Genomic DNA, 18,637 nt, shown 5'->3' on the forward strand with positions numbered 1-18,637 from the left:
CTGCTTGGGTTACGTGACTAAAGTACTGTAACTGATAACATTGTACTATATTCTTGGGGAGTATTCGCCCTTATATATGCAAGGCAACAAAGAATACAAGTAACAAAAATGGGCCTCGTATGTACAGACGTTTGAGTTGTGACGGTCTGAGAAAAGCCCCTTATATTTGATGGGAAATTTGTATAGGACATTGTTCCAGACATAACTAATTTTTTTGAAGCAGTTACTACAGTGTTGTACTGGGACATTCCTTTTTTTCTAAATTACTGTACACAGGTTTTCAGGTCAGCCCTGCTAATTAGTTCAGCCACCTGTGCTTTGTATTGGAGAATCTGGTATAGTTTATTAAATAGTTTACTACACCATTTGATTCAGAATATTTTTTTTCTTGTTATCCTCCTCTAAAAACTAGGTGCGTCTTATGGTCAGGTGCGTCTTATAGAGCGAAAAATACGGTAATCTGCTGCAATGTTTTAACATACATTTAAAAATAAAAAATGCTGATACTTTATAGTCAGTATGGCTTACTGATTTATTGATATCGTAAATTACAGTTAACTGCAAGAATAACTGGAAAAAAAAAAAATCTTGAAACCGCATTTTTCCCTTAACCCCTTAAGGACCACAGCACTTTTCCATTTTCTGTCCGTTTGGGACCAAGGCTATTTTTACATTTCTGCAGTGTTTGTGTTTAGCTGTAATTTTCCTCTTACTCATTTACTGTACCCACACATTATATACAGTTTTTCTCGCCATTAAATGGACTTTCTAAAGATACCATTATTTTCATCATATCTTATAATTTACTATAAAAAAATTTTTTATAAAATTAGGAAAAAACACTTTTTCTAACTTTGACCCCCAAAATCTGTTACACATCTACAACCACCAAAAAACACCCATGCTAAATAGTTTCTAAATTTTGTCCTGAGTTTAGAAATACCCAATGTTTACATGTTCTTTGTTTTTTTTGCAAGTTATAGGGAAATAAATACAAGTAGCACTTTGCTATTTCCAAACCACTTTTTTTCTAAATTAGCGCTAGTTACATTGGGACACTGATATCTTTCAGGAATACCTGAATATCCCTTGACATGTATATATATTTTTTTAGAAGACATCCCAAAGTATTGATCTAGGCCCATTTTAGTATATTTCATGCAACCATCTCGCTACCAAATGCGATCAAATAAAAAAAATTGTTCACTTTTTCACAAATTGTTTCACAAACTTTAGGTTTCTCACTGAAATTATTTACAAACAACTTGTGCAATTATGGCATAAATGGTTGTAAATGCTTCTCTGGGATCCCCTTTGTTCAGAAATAGACATATATGGCTTTGGCATTGCTTTTTGGTATTTAGAAGCCCGCTAAATGCCACTGCGCACCACACGTGTATTATGCCCAGCATTGAAGGGGTTAATTAGGGAGCTTGTAGGGTTAATTTTAGCTTTAGTATAATGTAGTAGACAACCCAAAGTATTGATCTAGGTCCATTTTGGTATATTTCATGCCACCATATCACCGCCAAATGCGAACAAATAAAAAAAAGCGTTACATTTTTCACAATTTTAGGTTTCTCACTGAAATTATTTACAAACAGCTTGTGCAATTATGGCATAAATTGATGTAAAAGCTTCTCTGGGATCCCCTTTGTTCAGAAATAGCAGACATATATGGCTTTGGCTTTTGGTAATTAGAAGGCAGCTAAATGCCGTTGCGCACCACACGTGTATAATGCCCAGAATTGAAGGGGTTAATTAGGGAGCTTGTAGGGTTAATTTTAGCTTTAGTGTAGGTATCAACCTCCCACATGACACATCACACCCCCTGATCCCTCCCAAACAGCTCTCTTCCCTCCCCCACCCCACAATTGTCCCCGCCATCTTAAGTACTGGCAGTAAGTCTGCCAGTACTAAAATAAGAGTTTTTTGGGGATTTAAAAAAAAAAAAAATAATAATTCTGCTCTGTAGGATCCCCCCTTAGCCCCCAACCTCCCTGATCCCCCCCAAACAGCTCTCTAACCCCCCTCTCTGCCTTATGCGCCATATTGGGTACTGGCAGCTGTCTGCCAGTACCCAGTTTGAAATCAAATGTTTATCAAATTTTTTATTTTATTATTTTAAAACTACTATTTTCTGTAGTGTAGCTGCCCCCCCTCAACCCCCAACCTCCCAGATCGTTAGAAAGTATAATGTTCAACTTCCCACCAAGTACCACCTTACTTGTTGTTCCATAGTGTAGGGTTCCCACTCCCGCGCGCGCACCCGCGCTCACAAGCACGCGCGCGCACCCGCGCACTCGATCCCGCCCCCCTTCCCACCGATGGCCACCCACCCGCCTCCCTGGATCAGCTCCCACCCACCAACGAACATAGCCATTGATGGCCGATGCAGAGAGGGCCACAGGGTGGCTCTCTCTGCATCGGACGGCTAAAAATTTTTATAGCAGGATGCCTCAATATCGAGGCATCACTGCTATAACATGAAAGCAGTTGGAAGTGATCAGGATCGCTTCCACTGCTTTCAAAGACCAACGACGTACGGGGTACGTCCATGGTCATTAACTGCATTTTTTTGCAGGACGTACCCCATACGTCGTTGGTCGTTAAGGGGTTAAAGGAACAGTAAAGTCAAAATTAAACATTTATGATTCAGATAGACCATGCAATTTTAAACAACCTCCCAATTCACATCTATTATCAAAATTGCTTAATTCTTTAGATATCCTTTGTGTAAGATTAAACATCTAGGTAAACTGATAGCTTAGGAGAGTGCACATGCCTTTAGCATTCCTATGGCAAAAGTGCTTGCAACTATGTATAACATTGATAAACATTGCTGCCAGATTTAGCTTACCTAGGATTACTTATTTATCAAAGGATAAATGTGTGCACAGAAAATTTTGCAAGCCGGTGGCATTAGGATGTAGAAGGTGGGGGGGGGGGTATGTATTACTTTGTAATAACATTTCCAGATATCCAAAGCACAATACTGCATAGTTTAAATTTATGTAATGAGAATTTGTGCAATAACAGAGGGGAAAAAAATTAAAGTAATTTTAGCTTAAATTAATATTGGTTAAACTTTTTGCCGGATGGTGTGCCAGAACTGCAATAGAAATAAAAAAATAAAAAAAAAAAAAACACAATACATGTAAAATGGGAAAGAAGCATTCTAGGAGGGCAGTTTTGCCATATACATGTATTTGCAAAAATGCATCAGTTTTCATAATCATTTTAGCAAAAAATGCTTCTATTCAAAGTTTAAATGCAATGATGATTAACTTTTCAGTTTTGCAAGGAAAAACCCTTTAATTTTGATTGTGATTAACCGTTTACTTTCTAGTATCAGTGAGTTGTTCTCTGTGGAGCAAGAGATATTTACCTCAAGCATTAAGAAAAAAAAAATATTAAAAAAAAAAAAAAAAATGTATTCCGTTTAAATATTGCAAGCAGAGAATTTTAAAAATACATACCTACCAACTGTTTATAAAGATTTGTTTGAAATGCTCCAATGGGTTAGTAACACTTGGGCACACTGATACAAGCAGTGAATAACAGATACAAGCATCATTTATGGTTTACATTGGTGTCGAAAGTTTTTAAAGTGAATGTCAAATTTCACGAATTAAAGCCCCTTTTTTAAAAATACTATTAAAAAACAAGGGCACTTTCATTCATTAAAGTTTACATTTAAAGGGACACTATACCCAAACATTTTCTTTCATGATTAAGGTAGAGAATATAATTTTAAACATTCCAATTTACTTCTATTACCTAATTTGCTTAATTCTTTAGATATACTTTAATGAAGAAATAGAGATGCACACAATGAACCAGAGGAGGCATCTATGTGCAGCTACCAATCAGCAGCTACTAAGCATATCTAGATATGCTTTTCAGCAAAGAATATCAAGAGAATGAAGCAAAATAAATAGAAGTAAATTAGAAAGTTGTTTATAATTGTATGCTCTGTCTAAATCATGAAAGAAAAAAAAATTGGGTTTCATGTCCCTTTAAGCCGTTCTTTTAAAATACCTTTTATTCATAGCCAGCGTGGAACACCAGAGCAGCGATTATACCGCCTCCAAATCGTCTTACGCCAGAAATTACACATCCGGATTCCTCCAATAACGGCATCCCCCCCATTGTCTGAGGCCACGCTGTGATTAGAGGAAGCCGGATTCGTCATTTCTGAAGTAAGAAGACGTCTTGAGGCGGAGGAATTGATGCTTGCTAGGAATAAAAAGCTATTTTAAAAGAACAGCTTCAATGTAAACTTTCATGAATGAAAGTGCCCATGTTTTTAATAGTATTTTTGAAAACAGGGCTTTCATTCGTGAAACTTGACATTCACTTTAATGCGCACGCATGGCTGACAGCTTTATCCATCTGCATGCACAATGGGAAAGGGGGGCGTGTAGTCTTCTAATGGACTTTACCACCAGCTTGTTATAGAGGAGAAACTAACTAGTTCAGGCTTGTGAGCAGCCGGGGGACCATTCTAGGATATTTCTAAAATGCTATTCTTGCAGCTACAACATTTATGTACATTGAATCAGTAATGCACACTCTTAGAATATAAAGTACCATTTGGGCAATGTTTACCATACTTTTTTTTTTTTTAAAAAACCATGTACAAATTTAAAAACAAATGATATAGAAGCTGCATACATGAATATTTGTAAGCATTGCAATGAAAATCATGTACAATAAAACAATACAGTGTGTGTCGGCTTATATAATCATTTATATCAGAAATCAGTCCGATCTCATCAGAATTATGTTTTCTCACTGCTTTCGTCATGAAACTAGTTAGATGAGATTATTCATATAAAAACAAAGTAATCTTGGCCATTACTCCACATACTCTGTTTTATAAGCAGGGAAAATAGGACAGTAAAGAGATTTTAAAAAGGTATAGTTAGGTGGTGGGGTCCTATGAAGGGGGTGCTTTGAGATTGGTTGTCAAGTACTCCTCCCTGGAGGCTGTCATCAGTGCATATGTGTTTATGCAGTGTTTTATATAGAAATACTCCTCCATTCGGATCGAATAGTTGCATTCTTGTAGCCATTGGGCAATAGTTGGGACAGCAGCATTTTTCCACCGCCTAGCGAAAAGGATCTTAAAACTATTGCTAGTTATAGTAACAAGTTTACTTTGCGTGATAGAACTTTTGGCATTTTAAATAACCAAAGTCAGGGATCTAAATTTTAACCTTTTAACGTTTAAAATCACAACAGCAAACTCAGATTTCTAAAATGTATTTAAAACCAACAAAGAATGGAGCTAGAAGTGATGTGTCAAAATACCAAATTAATTGTGAAGCCAAAAGATTGCAATATATTTATCATATATTTGCCAATATGGGCAAGTTATTTTATGTGTGTCTCAAATCAAAACTATAATTATATAGTGTAACATATTACATTTTGTTCGGTGGCTTTTAAGTACATTAACCTACTGAATATCCTAAATAGTGCATTCCATGTGTACTGGATGTGGTTAGTTGTGTGCATGCATGTAGGCAGAATTCAGCCAATATATACATTTTCCAAAAGTAAAACACTGCAGGTACTAACTGCCCTCAAGGGTAAAACACCATACAGATTTAACATCTGGGACTACAATTCCCACAAAACTCTGCTGCACAATAGCTACAGAGCATGTTTTGAGACAAGGAGAGAGTAAGAAAGAGAAACACACCTAATGGAATAATAAAAGCTATCTCCATTACAAACTCACATCAGTTCAGTGCTTTATGTAGGTTCAGGTAATCATTTTTAATGTTAACAGATAGGTAAAAGTAACTTTTTCAACACGACCAAGGAGTACTTTATTTACTCACTTAATGTGAAAGAAACTGCAAGTTTCGTTCCTGTATAAGCGGCTGAGGGCTTGTGTTCTATCGAGAACTCCAATACATTGAAAACTCTGAGTGACAGGATTCACAACCAATTCAAAACCACTGTAATTGCCTATTTTGCCTCCACCTGGGGGGTTCAAGGAGGGCAAAGCCACCCTTTATAAATCTCATTCCCCAAGGTTTACTTGGGGTGTATGCCAGAGGATCGGAGGTGCCCCCCGAGGCAAAAACAGATAGTAAAAATATTAGTCACCAGAAGTGGCATCAGATTGGAGGTTTTGAGGAATTGGAGTTCGACAGAACACTTGACCAACCTGTGACATCACCATGTGAGGGAGTGGTAAAGTCAGACAACCAGAAACTCCCTGCTGAGTCAGGAAATCTCCTGGTTGTGAGGCATGAAAGGGAGGGGATTAAAATTCCATCTCTCTGCCCCCAGACCATACACTGGGAACGAGTTTCATGCCCCTTTAACTGCCCCACCAGAAAACAATACATTTCTTTTGCAGGGAGCTATTACAGCACCACTTACTCCTAATCTGATTAATTTGAAGGGGTATGGGGCTCCTCATGTGAAATAAACAGTCCTATTAAATGAGGGAGCCACACAACCCTGTAATTTTCAGTTGAGCTCTCATAACCAAGTACTGATCACCTAACACCCATTAGCCTCATTTTGTTGTGCTGTTGATGGTATGGCTCAGATTCATGTTCTCTAAAATAAAACATAAAAATAAGTGGGAGACTAGGCAAGTGTAAAAAAAAAAAAAAAAAAAAAAAAAAGCAAAATTCTATACAGGTGGCCCTCATTTTACAACGGTTCAATTTACACCGTTTCAGAATAACAACTTTTTTTCCAGACATGTGACTGCTATTGAAAAGCATTGAGAAGCAGTGCATTTATTAAAATAGCCAGTAGGTGGAGCTGTCCGCTTGTTTTTCAGCAAAGCCAAGCAAGCTGATTAATCAGTTTAACCAGACATGAGCTATCAAGCAGATTTCAAAGGAACAAGATCTTCCTTTCTATAAATCAGTCCAGATTGGAATGCATAGAAAGAACTGTTTGCAGAAAAATGCAAGTGAAGTCTGTGTTGTGTGATTATTTTATTAGGTTTATAATGCTGTTTAGCATTTAAAGTCTTCATTTCAAAGCTTTAAAAATAATGTATTAGATGCTACTTATGACAATTTTGAGAGGGGCCTGGAACTTATCTGCCTCACTTCCCATTGACTTACATTATAAACAGGGTTTCAATTTACAACGGTTTCGATTTACAACCATTCCTTCTGGAACCTAACCCCGGCGTAAACTGAGGGCTACCTGTATAGGATGATGTTTAGCACAATTATTTTTTAAATGCAATCTCAGTAATGAAAGCAGCACTGTTTCAGGAATAATTTATTTTACTTTATTGTACGAAGGTAAAGAGGAACAACAATGTTTAGGACGTAATTGTATTGACTGACCCTTGGTGCTTGGTCTGACAGCGTGCACTTATCTGTGCTGGATATTCGTTGATTTTTTTTTTTTAAATAGACAGTATACACCAATATTAAGTTAACTGCATGTATAATAGGCACTACTACAGGGAGTGCAGAATTATTAGGCAAATTAGTATTTTGACCACATCATCCTCTTTATGCATGTTGTCTTACTCCAAGCTGTATAGGCTCGAAAGCCTACTACCAATTAAGCATATTAGGTGATGTGCATCTCTGTAATGAGAAGGGGTGTGGTCTAATGACATCAACACCCTATATCAGGTGTGCATAATTATTAGGCAACTTCCTTTCCTTTGGCAAAATGGGTCAAAAGAAGGACTTGACAGGCTCAGAAAAGTCAAAAATAGTGAAATGTCTTGCAGAGGGATGCAGCACTCTTAAAATTGCAAAGCTTCTGAAGCGTGATCATCGAACAATCAAGCGTTTCATTCAAAATAGTCAACAGGGTCGCAAGAAGCGTGTGGAAAAACCAAGGCGCAAAATAACTGCCCATGAACTGAGAAAAGTCAAGCGTGCAGCTGCCAAGATGCCACTTGCCACCAGTTTGGCCATATTTCAGAGCTGCAACATCACTGGAGTGCCCAAAAGCACAAGGTGTGCAATACTCAGAGACATGGCCAAGGTAAGAAAGACTGAAAGACGACCACCACTGAACAAGACACACAAGCTGAAACGTCAAGACTGGGCCAAGAAATATCTCAAGACTGATTTTTCTAAGGTTTTATGGACTGATGAAATGAGAGTGAGTCTTGATGGGCCAGATGGATGGGCCTGTGGCTGGATTGGTAAAGGGCAGAGAGCTCCAGTCCGACTCAGACGCCAGCAAGGTGGAGGTGGAGTACTGGTTTGGGCTGGTATCCTCAAAGATGAGCTTGTGGGGCCTTTTCGGGTTGAGGATGGAGTCAAGCTCAACTCCCAGTCCTACTACCAGTTTCTGGAAGACACCTTCTTCAAGCAGTGGTACAGGAAGAAGTCTGCATCCTTCAAGAAAAACATGATTTTCATGCAGGACAATGCTCCATCACACGCGTCCAAGTACTCCACAGCGTGGCTGGCAAGAAAGGGTATAAAAGAAGAAAATCTAATGACATGGCCTCCTTGTTCACCTGATCTGAACCCCATTGAGAACCTGTGGTCCATCATCAAATGTGAGATTTTCAAGGAGGGAAAACAGTACACCTCTCTGAACAGTGTCTGGGAGGCTGTGGTTGCTGCTGCACGCAATGTTGATGGTGAACAGATCAAAACACTGACAGAATCCATGGATGGCAGGCTTTTGAGTGTCCTTGCAAAGAAAGGTGGCTATATTGGTCACTGATTTGTTTTTGTTTTTGTTTTGTTTTTGAATGTCAGAAATGTATATTTGTGAATGTTGAGATATTATATTGGTTTCACTGGTAAAAATAAATAATTGAAATGGGTATATATTTGTTTTTTGTTAAGTTGCCTAATAATTATGCACAGTAATAGTCACCTGCACACACAGATATCCCCCTAAAATAGCTATAACTAAAAACAAACTAAAAACTACTTCCAAAACTATTCAGCTTTGATATTAATGAGTTTTTTGGGTTCATTGAGAATATGGTTGTTTTTCAATAATAAAATTAATCCTCAAAAATACAACTTGCCTAATAATTCTGCACTCCCTGTATAAAGAAGAATATGCACAGATACTTAATTAAAAATCCAGTATAAAATCTATTAAAAACTCACAGAAGCTCCCAGTTTAGCACTGTTAAGGAGGTTAGGCTACTGAGAAAGCAGGAAGAGCCGCCCCCCCCCCCCCCCCCGCATAATACATTACACAAAACAGGAGTAAGCAGAAATCTGTGGACTTGAGTCTGCATCTGATACTTTGGGGCTTGGTTAGGAGTCTGAAAATCAGCACGTTATTTAAAAATAAGCAAAACTACACATTTACAAGAACACTCCCAGACGGGCTATACAAATAAATCAAGATACAAGAAAAGGGGTACAGCTGGTAATGATAAAATAGAAACAATAGGACTATTTTGCATTTGAATAAAGGCACTTAGGATACAGTAGGGAGGATAGAATGTTCCAACTGTCAGAGGGAAATGTATAGGGTAAAAGCTGCTAGAGATTGCGGTAATAAGACAAAAAGAAATATAAACAAGTTGATAACTTAAATGTGTTATAGCTATGGTAAATAGCAACAGTGGAAAGGATAAATGGCAACAATAGTGGCTGGCGAACAGTAGCAGTCATATATATAGTCTTGACAAAGGTCTTGTATGCTGAAACGCATAGACATCCGACATCCATAGTTAATGACATACCACCCCGAGTTCTTGTCATTAAATTGGTGAGCACATTTCCTAATACAGCCACGTTATTGAAATCGCTTGGTGCAGTATTTTTTGGTTGTTCTTTCCACAGGTTCTTCTATAGGATTTCTGGACACTATTGAAACAGACCACGCTCACTTGAATCAAGCGGATTGCACCTTCCCCCACAGAGGGGGCATCACCTCTGGACCCCTCTCATTTTTGGGACTATCCTAATCAGGAACTTTATTTTCAATCACTATTAAAAGCAAGTTTGCTTTCTTCAATTTTTGTGGACACTTGACCTCCTCACCAGTATCACTCCACCCCCCTTTTTTTTTTTCTTTCTTTACTGATAGGACTTAGAAAAAAAGATTGGCCAATCGATTAGACTTAGTTGCGCAAAATCTTATTGTTTCATATATGTACTTCACCATGTTTTTATTGTTTTAATATTAGAGGGATATGAAACCCATTTTTTTTCTTTCATGATTCAGATAGAGCATGCAATTTTAAGCAATTTTCTAATTTACTGCTATTATCAATTTTTCTACATTCTCTTGCTATCTTTATTTGAATGTAAGCTTAGGAGCCGGCCCATTTTTGGTTCAGAACCTTGGTAGAACTTGCTAATTGGTGGCTACATTTAGACACCAACCAAAGTGCTACTGAGGTGCTGAACCAAAAAAATGGGCCGACTCCTAAGCTTAAATTCTTGCTTTTTCAAATAAAAATACAAAGAACGAAGAAAAATTGATAATAATAGTACATTAGAACGTTGCATGGTCTATCTGAAAAATTTAAGTTGAATACTGATTAGACTATCCTTCCCTTTAACCCCTTAAGGACCAGCGACGTACCCTGTATGTCACTGGCCTTTTTTGGGACTTGATTGTTTTAAAGCGCGGTCTTGCCACCAGCGTCGAGACTGCTCTATTCCACAAAGCCTGCTGGAGGGAGGACATTAATAGTGTGTTCTTCTAGACTTGTGCTATTATGTCCTGAAAAAACCCTTAATGACCAGTGACATACAGGGTACATTGTGGTCCTTAAGGGGTTAAACCATGGATTTTATTGTATACTACAGTCTATTTGCTTTTCTCCAGCAGTGTAATATTTTGTTTCTTTTTGTATACAGCTAAACTGCTTCTGTTCCCCAGTCACTATTGTTGCCATTTATCCTTTCCACTGTTGCTATTTACCATAGTTATAAACACATACATTTAAGTTATCAACTAGTTTATATTTCTTTGTCTTATTGCCGCAATCTCTAGCAGCTTTTACCCTATACATTTCCCTCTGACAGTTGGAACATTCTATGCTCCCTACTGTAACCTAAATGCCTTTATTCAAATGCAAAATAGTCCTATCGTTTCTATTTTATCTACTTTATCATTATCAGCTGTACCCCTTTTCCTGTATCTCCATCAATACATCTGTGAAGATAACGTATTTTCATAGTATACTCAAGCCTCAATTTGAGGCGCTCCTTCACTCCCACATTTAGGGCTAGATTTATCAAGCCCCTACAGCAGCAAGTTCTCACATGAACTTGCTCGCCGTGATTTATCAAGCAGCGGTCACCAGACCGCTGCTTCCCTAAGCTATTCGCCACCTCTAAGGTGGCGAAATTCAATCTCCTCGGTCGAGTCCGACCGAGATTGACAGCTGCTGTGCGCGGGCAGGATTGCACGTGAACGCAAAATTGCGCTTGTGTGCAATGTTAATTACCTACGGGTAATTATGCCCTGCCACAGGCAAGCTGAGGCATACAGGGGCACGTCTACGTGCCCCTGTAAGCCTCAGCTATGATAAATCTAGCCCTAAAAATTCATACTTGAACAATAAGGTTAGGCTATTGTTCCTTCACTTACTCTCCACTATACAAATAAATCTACAAAACATTGATGCAAAGAAAAAAAAAAAAATAGTGTACTATGTCCCTTTAAATATTTCTGCTATAGGAAATCCCAAAGGATCCCTAAGCCAGGTAGGAACCCAACATTATGCCAAAGTTATAGACCCATATCCCTAATTAATCAAGACAAAGATCTTCACTAAAATTTTAGCAAACCGGCTTAAAACACAGTTACCTAAGCTGGTTCATCCAGACCAAGTGGGGTTTATTATGGAAAGAGAGGCCCCAGACAACACAAGACGCATGATCTCCCAGGTGGACTACCTTAATAGAACTCGAACTCCTTCTCTGGTCCTATCTCTGGACGCGGAGAAGGCGTTAAACAGAATAGATTGGAATTTCATGTTTGAGGTTTTAGATAGGTTAGGGTTTCGAGGCCCATTTGTTCAGGCTATTAGGAACATATATTCACACCCTACAGCACATATTAGAGCGGCAGGCTACCAATCTAAACTCATTGAAATGGTACAAGGCAGGGTTGGCCCCCTGTCGCCACTTCTATTGGCACTCTGTATAGAGCCGCTAGCAGCGACAATTCGCCTGACCCCAGAGGTCCATGGAGTCATTATAGGAGAGGAATTTAAATCTTTGTTTGCAGACAATGTCCTTCTTACCCTGACCAAACCATTGGCGTCTCTACCGCACCTATACCAAATATTACAAGACTACTCTGATATTTCAGGATATAAGGATAATCTAGAAAAGTGTGAGACACTACCTACTGCACTCCCAAACCATACAAAATAATTAATCGACACCAATTTTGCAATTAAATGGGTAAAAGAGGCACTTAAATATTTAGGAATCAAAATATCAAGCGATATCACAGAACTATATAAACTGAATTATGTCCCTTTATATAAGGTGATTAGAAAAGAGATAAAAATTTTGAAGGCTAGCGGTTTCTCGTGGTACAGCCGTTTGTCGGCCATTAAGATTAACACTCTCCCAAGATTACTGTACCTATTTAGGGCCCTACCAATTAAAATTCCCTTAGATGCATGATGCATGATTAAGGGAATGGATCCCGAAACGTTGCATGTTTTAATGTTTGTACCAGAATAAACCTCTTCATTTATTTGGTGCTGTGGACACTCTTTTTGTTGAATTAAAATTCCCTTAGTAGAACTCAACAAATTACAATCTGACTTGATCGGGGTAACAAGAAGGCCAGAATACCTTCCGAAACATTATTGCAACATAAGCAACTCGGTGGGGTAGGGGTTCCAAACCTGCTAAATTATTATGAGGCGGCGAGACTAGCACAGACTACTCTAATGGGTAAAAAGCCAAATGATTTGGTGTGGGTGCGAGTGGAAACTTTAATGGCGGGCTATAAACAACCAGATGATATTCTATGGGAACAACCAGGGGATATATTTCTAGAGCGACACAGGCCCCGAAACTAACAGGAGAGATGATGGCATTATAGAATTCAATGTCAACATCTCTACAGATATTCCCGACAGATTCATTGATGAGACAAATTAGGACACTTATAGGCAAAGACTTCTGCGGACCGAATGGAAAGTGGGAAAACAAGGGGCTCTACAGGGTGGCTGATTTTCTACACAAAGGTAAAATTGCTACATTTCAGCAGATACAAGAAAAAATAAATGCCAGAAAAGCTACAATGGTTTCTGTATTTACAGATAGCATCAGCAATCACACAGGCCATACCACGTAATCATAGACAGAGTTTGACAACACTAGAACGATACTCCAGTTCCAGTCTCAGGCACAAAAAAAAACTTATTTCTCACATATACATAATAATACAGACAGCCAAAAACACTTCTAAAACAACTCTAATGGAGAAATGGGAACTGGACATGAATGTGACAGTCAAGGGAGGCAATCTTTCATACAGCAAGGAAAGGTCTAATCAGCGCAGACTTTAAAGAAAACTATTAAAACCATCTTCAGGTGGTATCTCACCCGATAATCACATCACACTCAAAGGGGTAATAAAAATTGCTATAGAGGATGTGCAGAAACGGGGACCTATATACATATGTAGTGGGAATGCCCCCAGGTAAAACAGGTGTGGGTTAAACTATCTAAAACTGCTAAGTGAGGTACTATCGGAAAATATAAACCTGACAATGTCTCAAGCGCTGCTAAATGAATATATTAAACCCTTTAATAAAGCCATAAATACATTTATACGCACTCTATGCACTGCTACTAGGATATGCATGGCCCGATATTGGAAAACAGGGATACCCACTTGGGGAGAGGTAATGGAAAAGATTAAAATCACATACAGGATGTCTGAGTTAGCATCTTTCATACAAGCCAATCACGATCAGTTCTTGAAGGTATGGGACTACTGGATCCTGAAGGGATATTGATACAGTACATACATAGAAATACGATACCCAGACAATACACAGACACTGAACAAAGGTTACAGGGGGACATAAGACACTGACTGTTTATAGAGACCCATGTGAGACTTGGGGGGGAGGGCTCCCTCTTCGGATCTGCGGCAGGAAAATTAATGAGACAGGCAAGTTAAAGTTAATGTTTGTTTTATTTAAACTGTTAATTTTTTTATTGTTTTAAGAAAATATTTGAGAGATGCAGAAAGGAGATGATCAATGGACTAGAGAGACTTTTTCTTCTTGTATGTTGGTCATTCTTCTCTCTTGTAGAAGTTATATCTAGGTATGCAGACACACTGAAATGCAGACCATTCTGGTCTAATCTACGTAATAATCTAGGTTCTCTCTGAGAGCCCTCATTTGTTCTTTTGGTCATCACTTACATTCAAGCATAATAGACATTGGACTGGAGATCTATTCTTGAGGGAAGGGAGGGGTAAGGGATCTTTCTTGTATGTATATGTGATGTAATCTCTGTGTTCTGCAATAAAAATAATTTCAACTAAATATTTCTGCTATGCTGCTTGAGTTTGGCAGGAGTAAAAAAAAAAAAAAAAAAAAAAAAATGCATTTTAACAAGAGGTTAAAGGTTCACTGAACCCAAATTTTTTCTTTCGTTATTCAGACAGAGCATGCAATTTTAGCAACTTTCTAATTTACTATTATAAAATTTTCTTCATTCTCTTAGTATGTTTATTTGAAAAGCAAGAATGTAAGTTTAGATGCCGGCCCATTTTTTGTGAACAACCTGGGTTGTCCTTGCTGATTGGACAGCACTAACCAATAAGTGCTGTTCATGGTCTGAACCAAAAAAATATGGCTCCTAAGCTTAGATGCCTTCTTTTTCAAATAAAGCTAGAAAGAGAATGAAGAAAAAATAGAAGTAAATTAGAAAGTTGCATGCTCTATCTGAATCACGTAAAAAAATTTGGGTTTAGTGCCCCTTTAAAATGTATCTAATATTTGTATGGTTAGATTTCTTGTAAAATGAAAGATAATGCAAAGCGACAAAATAAGTTTTATCTACTGATTTTTAATAATAATGATTACATTATTATTAAATTATTATTATTAAATTATTATATGTATAAAAACTTAAGTTTGTGTGGGTACCTTGCAGAACCCTCCCCCAAAAAACAGCTTTTATAATAAAAAAATAAAAAAAAGTCTAATTTGTGTTTAAACTACAGATGTAGAAACAACCTATTTTGTAACGCAAGTAGGAAAGCCTGCCCAGTCTTTTGTGGTGACGGAACCACCCTTCCATTGTCTGAAGGGCGGTCTATTGTGGTGACAGAACCACCCTGCCATTTTCAGAATCCACCAGGATGCAGCTTACGCTGCATCCAGGTGGATTCTTTCACCACTCTGCCATCTAGTTGGATTCTTTCACAACCCCATTTGCTCTCTCGCCCCTCTCTTGGGGGGGGGGAAGTAAAGTTGTAAATACCAAAATATCAGTTGCGGTTTAGCTATTGGAGGTAATAAGACTATATTAAAACATATCACACACTTGTGTTTACCATCACTTTAAGACTAGAGGCATGTGCATTCGGGTCATTTGTGAGGATCCGACAGCTCTTTTAAGGGGCAGATTTTTTTTCTTGTGAAAATGGCACTCTAAAATCTGAATTTGTTAAGATCTTACTGTGTATTACACTTTCACAAGAAGATATCCGGCTCCATAAAGCCGAATACTACAAGCAGCTGCCTTCTTACTCATTCGGATCCTCACAAATGATAATGCTAGTTAAGTCATTGTGCTGAATAAATCCAATACTAATGTGTTATGCATTCCTTAAAAATAAAAAAACTCTGACAAAGTCAAATTAAATGTTAGGATTCAGATAAAGCATGCAATTTAGAACAACTTTCCAATTTATTTCTAATATCTCATTTGTTTTTTCCTCTTGGTATCCTTTGTTGAAAAACATACCTAGGTAGGCTCAGGAGCAGCAAAGATCTACAGAGCTTTCTGCTGAATGGTGGCTTTATATATACCCCTCTTGCAGTAGGCTCAGCAGATGTGCTCAGCTAGCTCACAGTAGTGCATTGCTGCTCCAACAAAAGGATACCAATAGAAAGAAGCAAATTTTATAACAGAAGTAAACTAGAAAATGCAATAGATACATTTTACTTAGTCACAGTGGTTCATTAAAAGGAGGAAGGAAAAAAAAGTCTCTAGGCAGGCGTCCTCAAAGAAAAACATTGATGATACTGACGCCAATGGATAACTGTAGCTGAGAGATAAGACACTAAGCAAGCCTGAGCAAAGATTCACCTCTTGCTTTTTGCAAAAACACAAAAAAAAACAAAAAAAAAACACACACACCCCCCCAGCTTAGCCAAACAGGTTTGCTTTCTAAAAATGAGCACTTGGGCTCCTGTGTGTCACATTGCCCATTGTTCAAGAAATCATACAACTTGCTCCACAGAGATACAACCAGAACTACACAAACTAAAAGCAGTAGTTTTGTAGCATGACAAAGCTTTATCTAAGACTCTACTGCAGACATATATAATGAACCAAAGCATGATATTTGTAAATAAAAGACAATGCCATATTACCGGTGGGCGTCCAAGGGTGGGTTTCTGGCCAGCACACACAGTCCCAGGTCCCTGTGGGGTTGTAAATAGCATCAGCTCTGCCTCACTGAGAGTCTGGCTTCCAGATACCTCTCCTGAGATATCTGGTGTGGATATAATGACAATCTGCTGTTCGCCAACATGGATAGCATTGGTTTCCCATACAGTTCCTACATCTCCATCACTGCAGTTATAAGAAAGTCCAATCTCTTGGGACATGATCAGTGGGTCAGAAACAGCTATTCCTTCAGTCTCACAGTCCACACACTTGCCATGATGATCATATTATGCAATTAAAATTATATGGTCCCAAACAAACAATAGGATAGTAGAAGCTTCTATATAGTAAGCATTACTGAGCTGGCCCATTAATTAGTTGAGCAACCACTTAGACAAAAGGTTTTAGAGGAGGACCAACAGATTCTGATCCCAAACAAAATCCAATTGTGCCTTTCTAATCCTTTTTCTTCACCTTCCCCACCTTTCAATTTGAGGGGAAAACATCTAAACCCCAAAATATGTTGTACATGTATAGCTTAATTATTCAACAAAGATGTAGCTGATGACTCAGGTGATAGGTTCCAGCTTTCCACAGAAAAAGAAAACATAAAAATTGATGGATTTTGCAATGCGCATTAGGCAGATGTGGTTTAGAATACAATACCACCATTATTTGCTATTAAGCATTGTTTTATAGGCATACAGAATAGATGTTGCATTCTGTTTTGTAATTGACTCTGACATTTGGGTATCTATATATGAAAAGTTAAAAATGCATTGCACTAAAACACGAAGTTAAAGGCATCCAAAAAGAAAAAAAAAACGTAATTGCATTTAGATTCCAAAAGTTTAATATTTAGGGGAAAAATAAGTGCTGCTTATTCAAATATAACCCCAATCCTTGCAAATAGCACGGGTTATAAAGATTTAATATGCGTTTAAAACAAAAGAAAAGTGAGAAGGTGCTTCAATAATAATTGTATGTCCCAGTTTATGAATCCAGAAAGTTTTATGTGCAAAAAAAGTAAATTTCTAGTTACACACGCAAAAATGAAAAGCGCATACAAAAACATAACGCAATAATAAACCCTGCAAACGGTGACTAAAATATATATATATATATTTAATGTAATAAAAAGTATTTTAAACTTGTAGGCCAGATCCCATGAAGTGTAATGGGAGTGCTTTAATTAAAAGCAGTGTCCGAATACAAAAACATGTTCCAAAAATTGATAGGTCTGCAATGTATGGGTGGAAGCCGAATCCTGAAGAAGACCAACCCGTGTTCAGTTACCAAAACACCGGTGTAATTGTTTTCATGTCCCAGCTGATGACCGACCCTCCGAATACTCAGCCATTTGCGCGCCAAATCGTTTTTTGCCGCGAAACTGCAGGGTACGTCACTACAACGACTCCATTGGCTACTGTTGCCTGAGTAGTTGCATCCAATTGGCTACGTGGTGTTTGAAAACTAGAGGGCGGGAATGTGACAGTGACGGAAACATTTCTGGCCAATTAGATAAGAAAACTGAGAAAAACATGGATGTTTATTGGAGGGAAGCGTGGGCGGTAGGCGTAATCTTTTTTTGTGACAGGAAAAACACTTGCATCCTAGACAGCACACACAGCAGAGAGCAGAGTACTAGACTAGCAGAGTCATAAAAAGGAATGAATGGGGAGTGAAATCTAATGTAATCTTTGGATGTTTTATAACCCCGAGAAAAATACACAACTATAATTGTACAACAATATATGCTTCGTAAATAAACATGAAAGGGGAATATATGTAACACCAACCTATCTGGACTGATAACGTTATTGCCTAATAATAGGGTGTGTAATATATGTTGATATGAGTAAACCACATTAATTTTGTGAATCATAGATGTATATCAAAATTGTTTTAAACAGTATTGCAGTATGCAATTATATATTTTTTTTATTGCAAACCGTAGAGTATGCAATAGGAGCGCTCATGTATAGGTACCCGTTCATACAGCGGGTTAGGGGCCGGAGCCCCGCTGTAAAGTGAAAACCGCCTTAAAGTGAATGGCAATTTTCGAATAGCTGTAGCCTCCTAAT

At 38.0% G+C, this 18,637-nt stretch overlaps 1 protein-coding gene across 1 annotated transcript in view; it reads right to left on the reverse strand.

Moving 5' to 3' along the window:
* E2F1 (E2F transcription factor 1) overlaps positions 1-17,912 on the reverse strand; it is a 157,773-nt gene extending 139,861 nt beyond the window's left edge. Inside the window, exon 1 of the mRNA XM_053712844.1 lies at positions 16,538-17,912. Within this exon, the coding sequence (XP_053568819.1) occupies positions 16,538-16,774 (237 nt within the window). The 5' untranslated portion in view covers positions 16,775-17,912. The remainder of the gene's footprint in view (positions 1-16,537) is intronic.
* Between the last annotated feature and the right edge of the window lie 725 nt (positions 17,913-18,637).

The sequence above is a fragment of the Bombina bombina genome, chromosome 1, assembly GCF_027579735.1.
Source record: "Bombina bombina isolate aBomBom1 chromosome 1, aBomBom1.pri, whole genome shotgun sequence".
Lineage (NCBI taxonomy): Eukaryota > Metazoa > Chordata > Amphibia > Anura > Bombinatoridae > Bombina > Bombina bombina.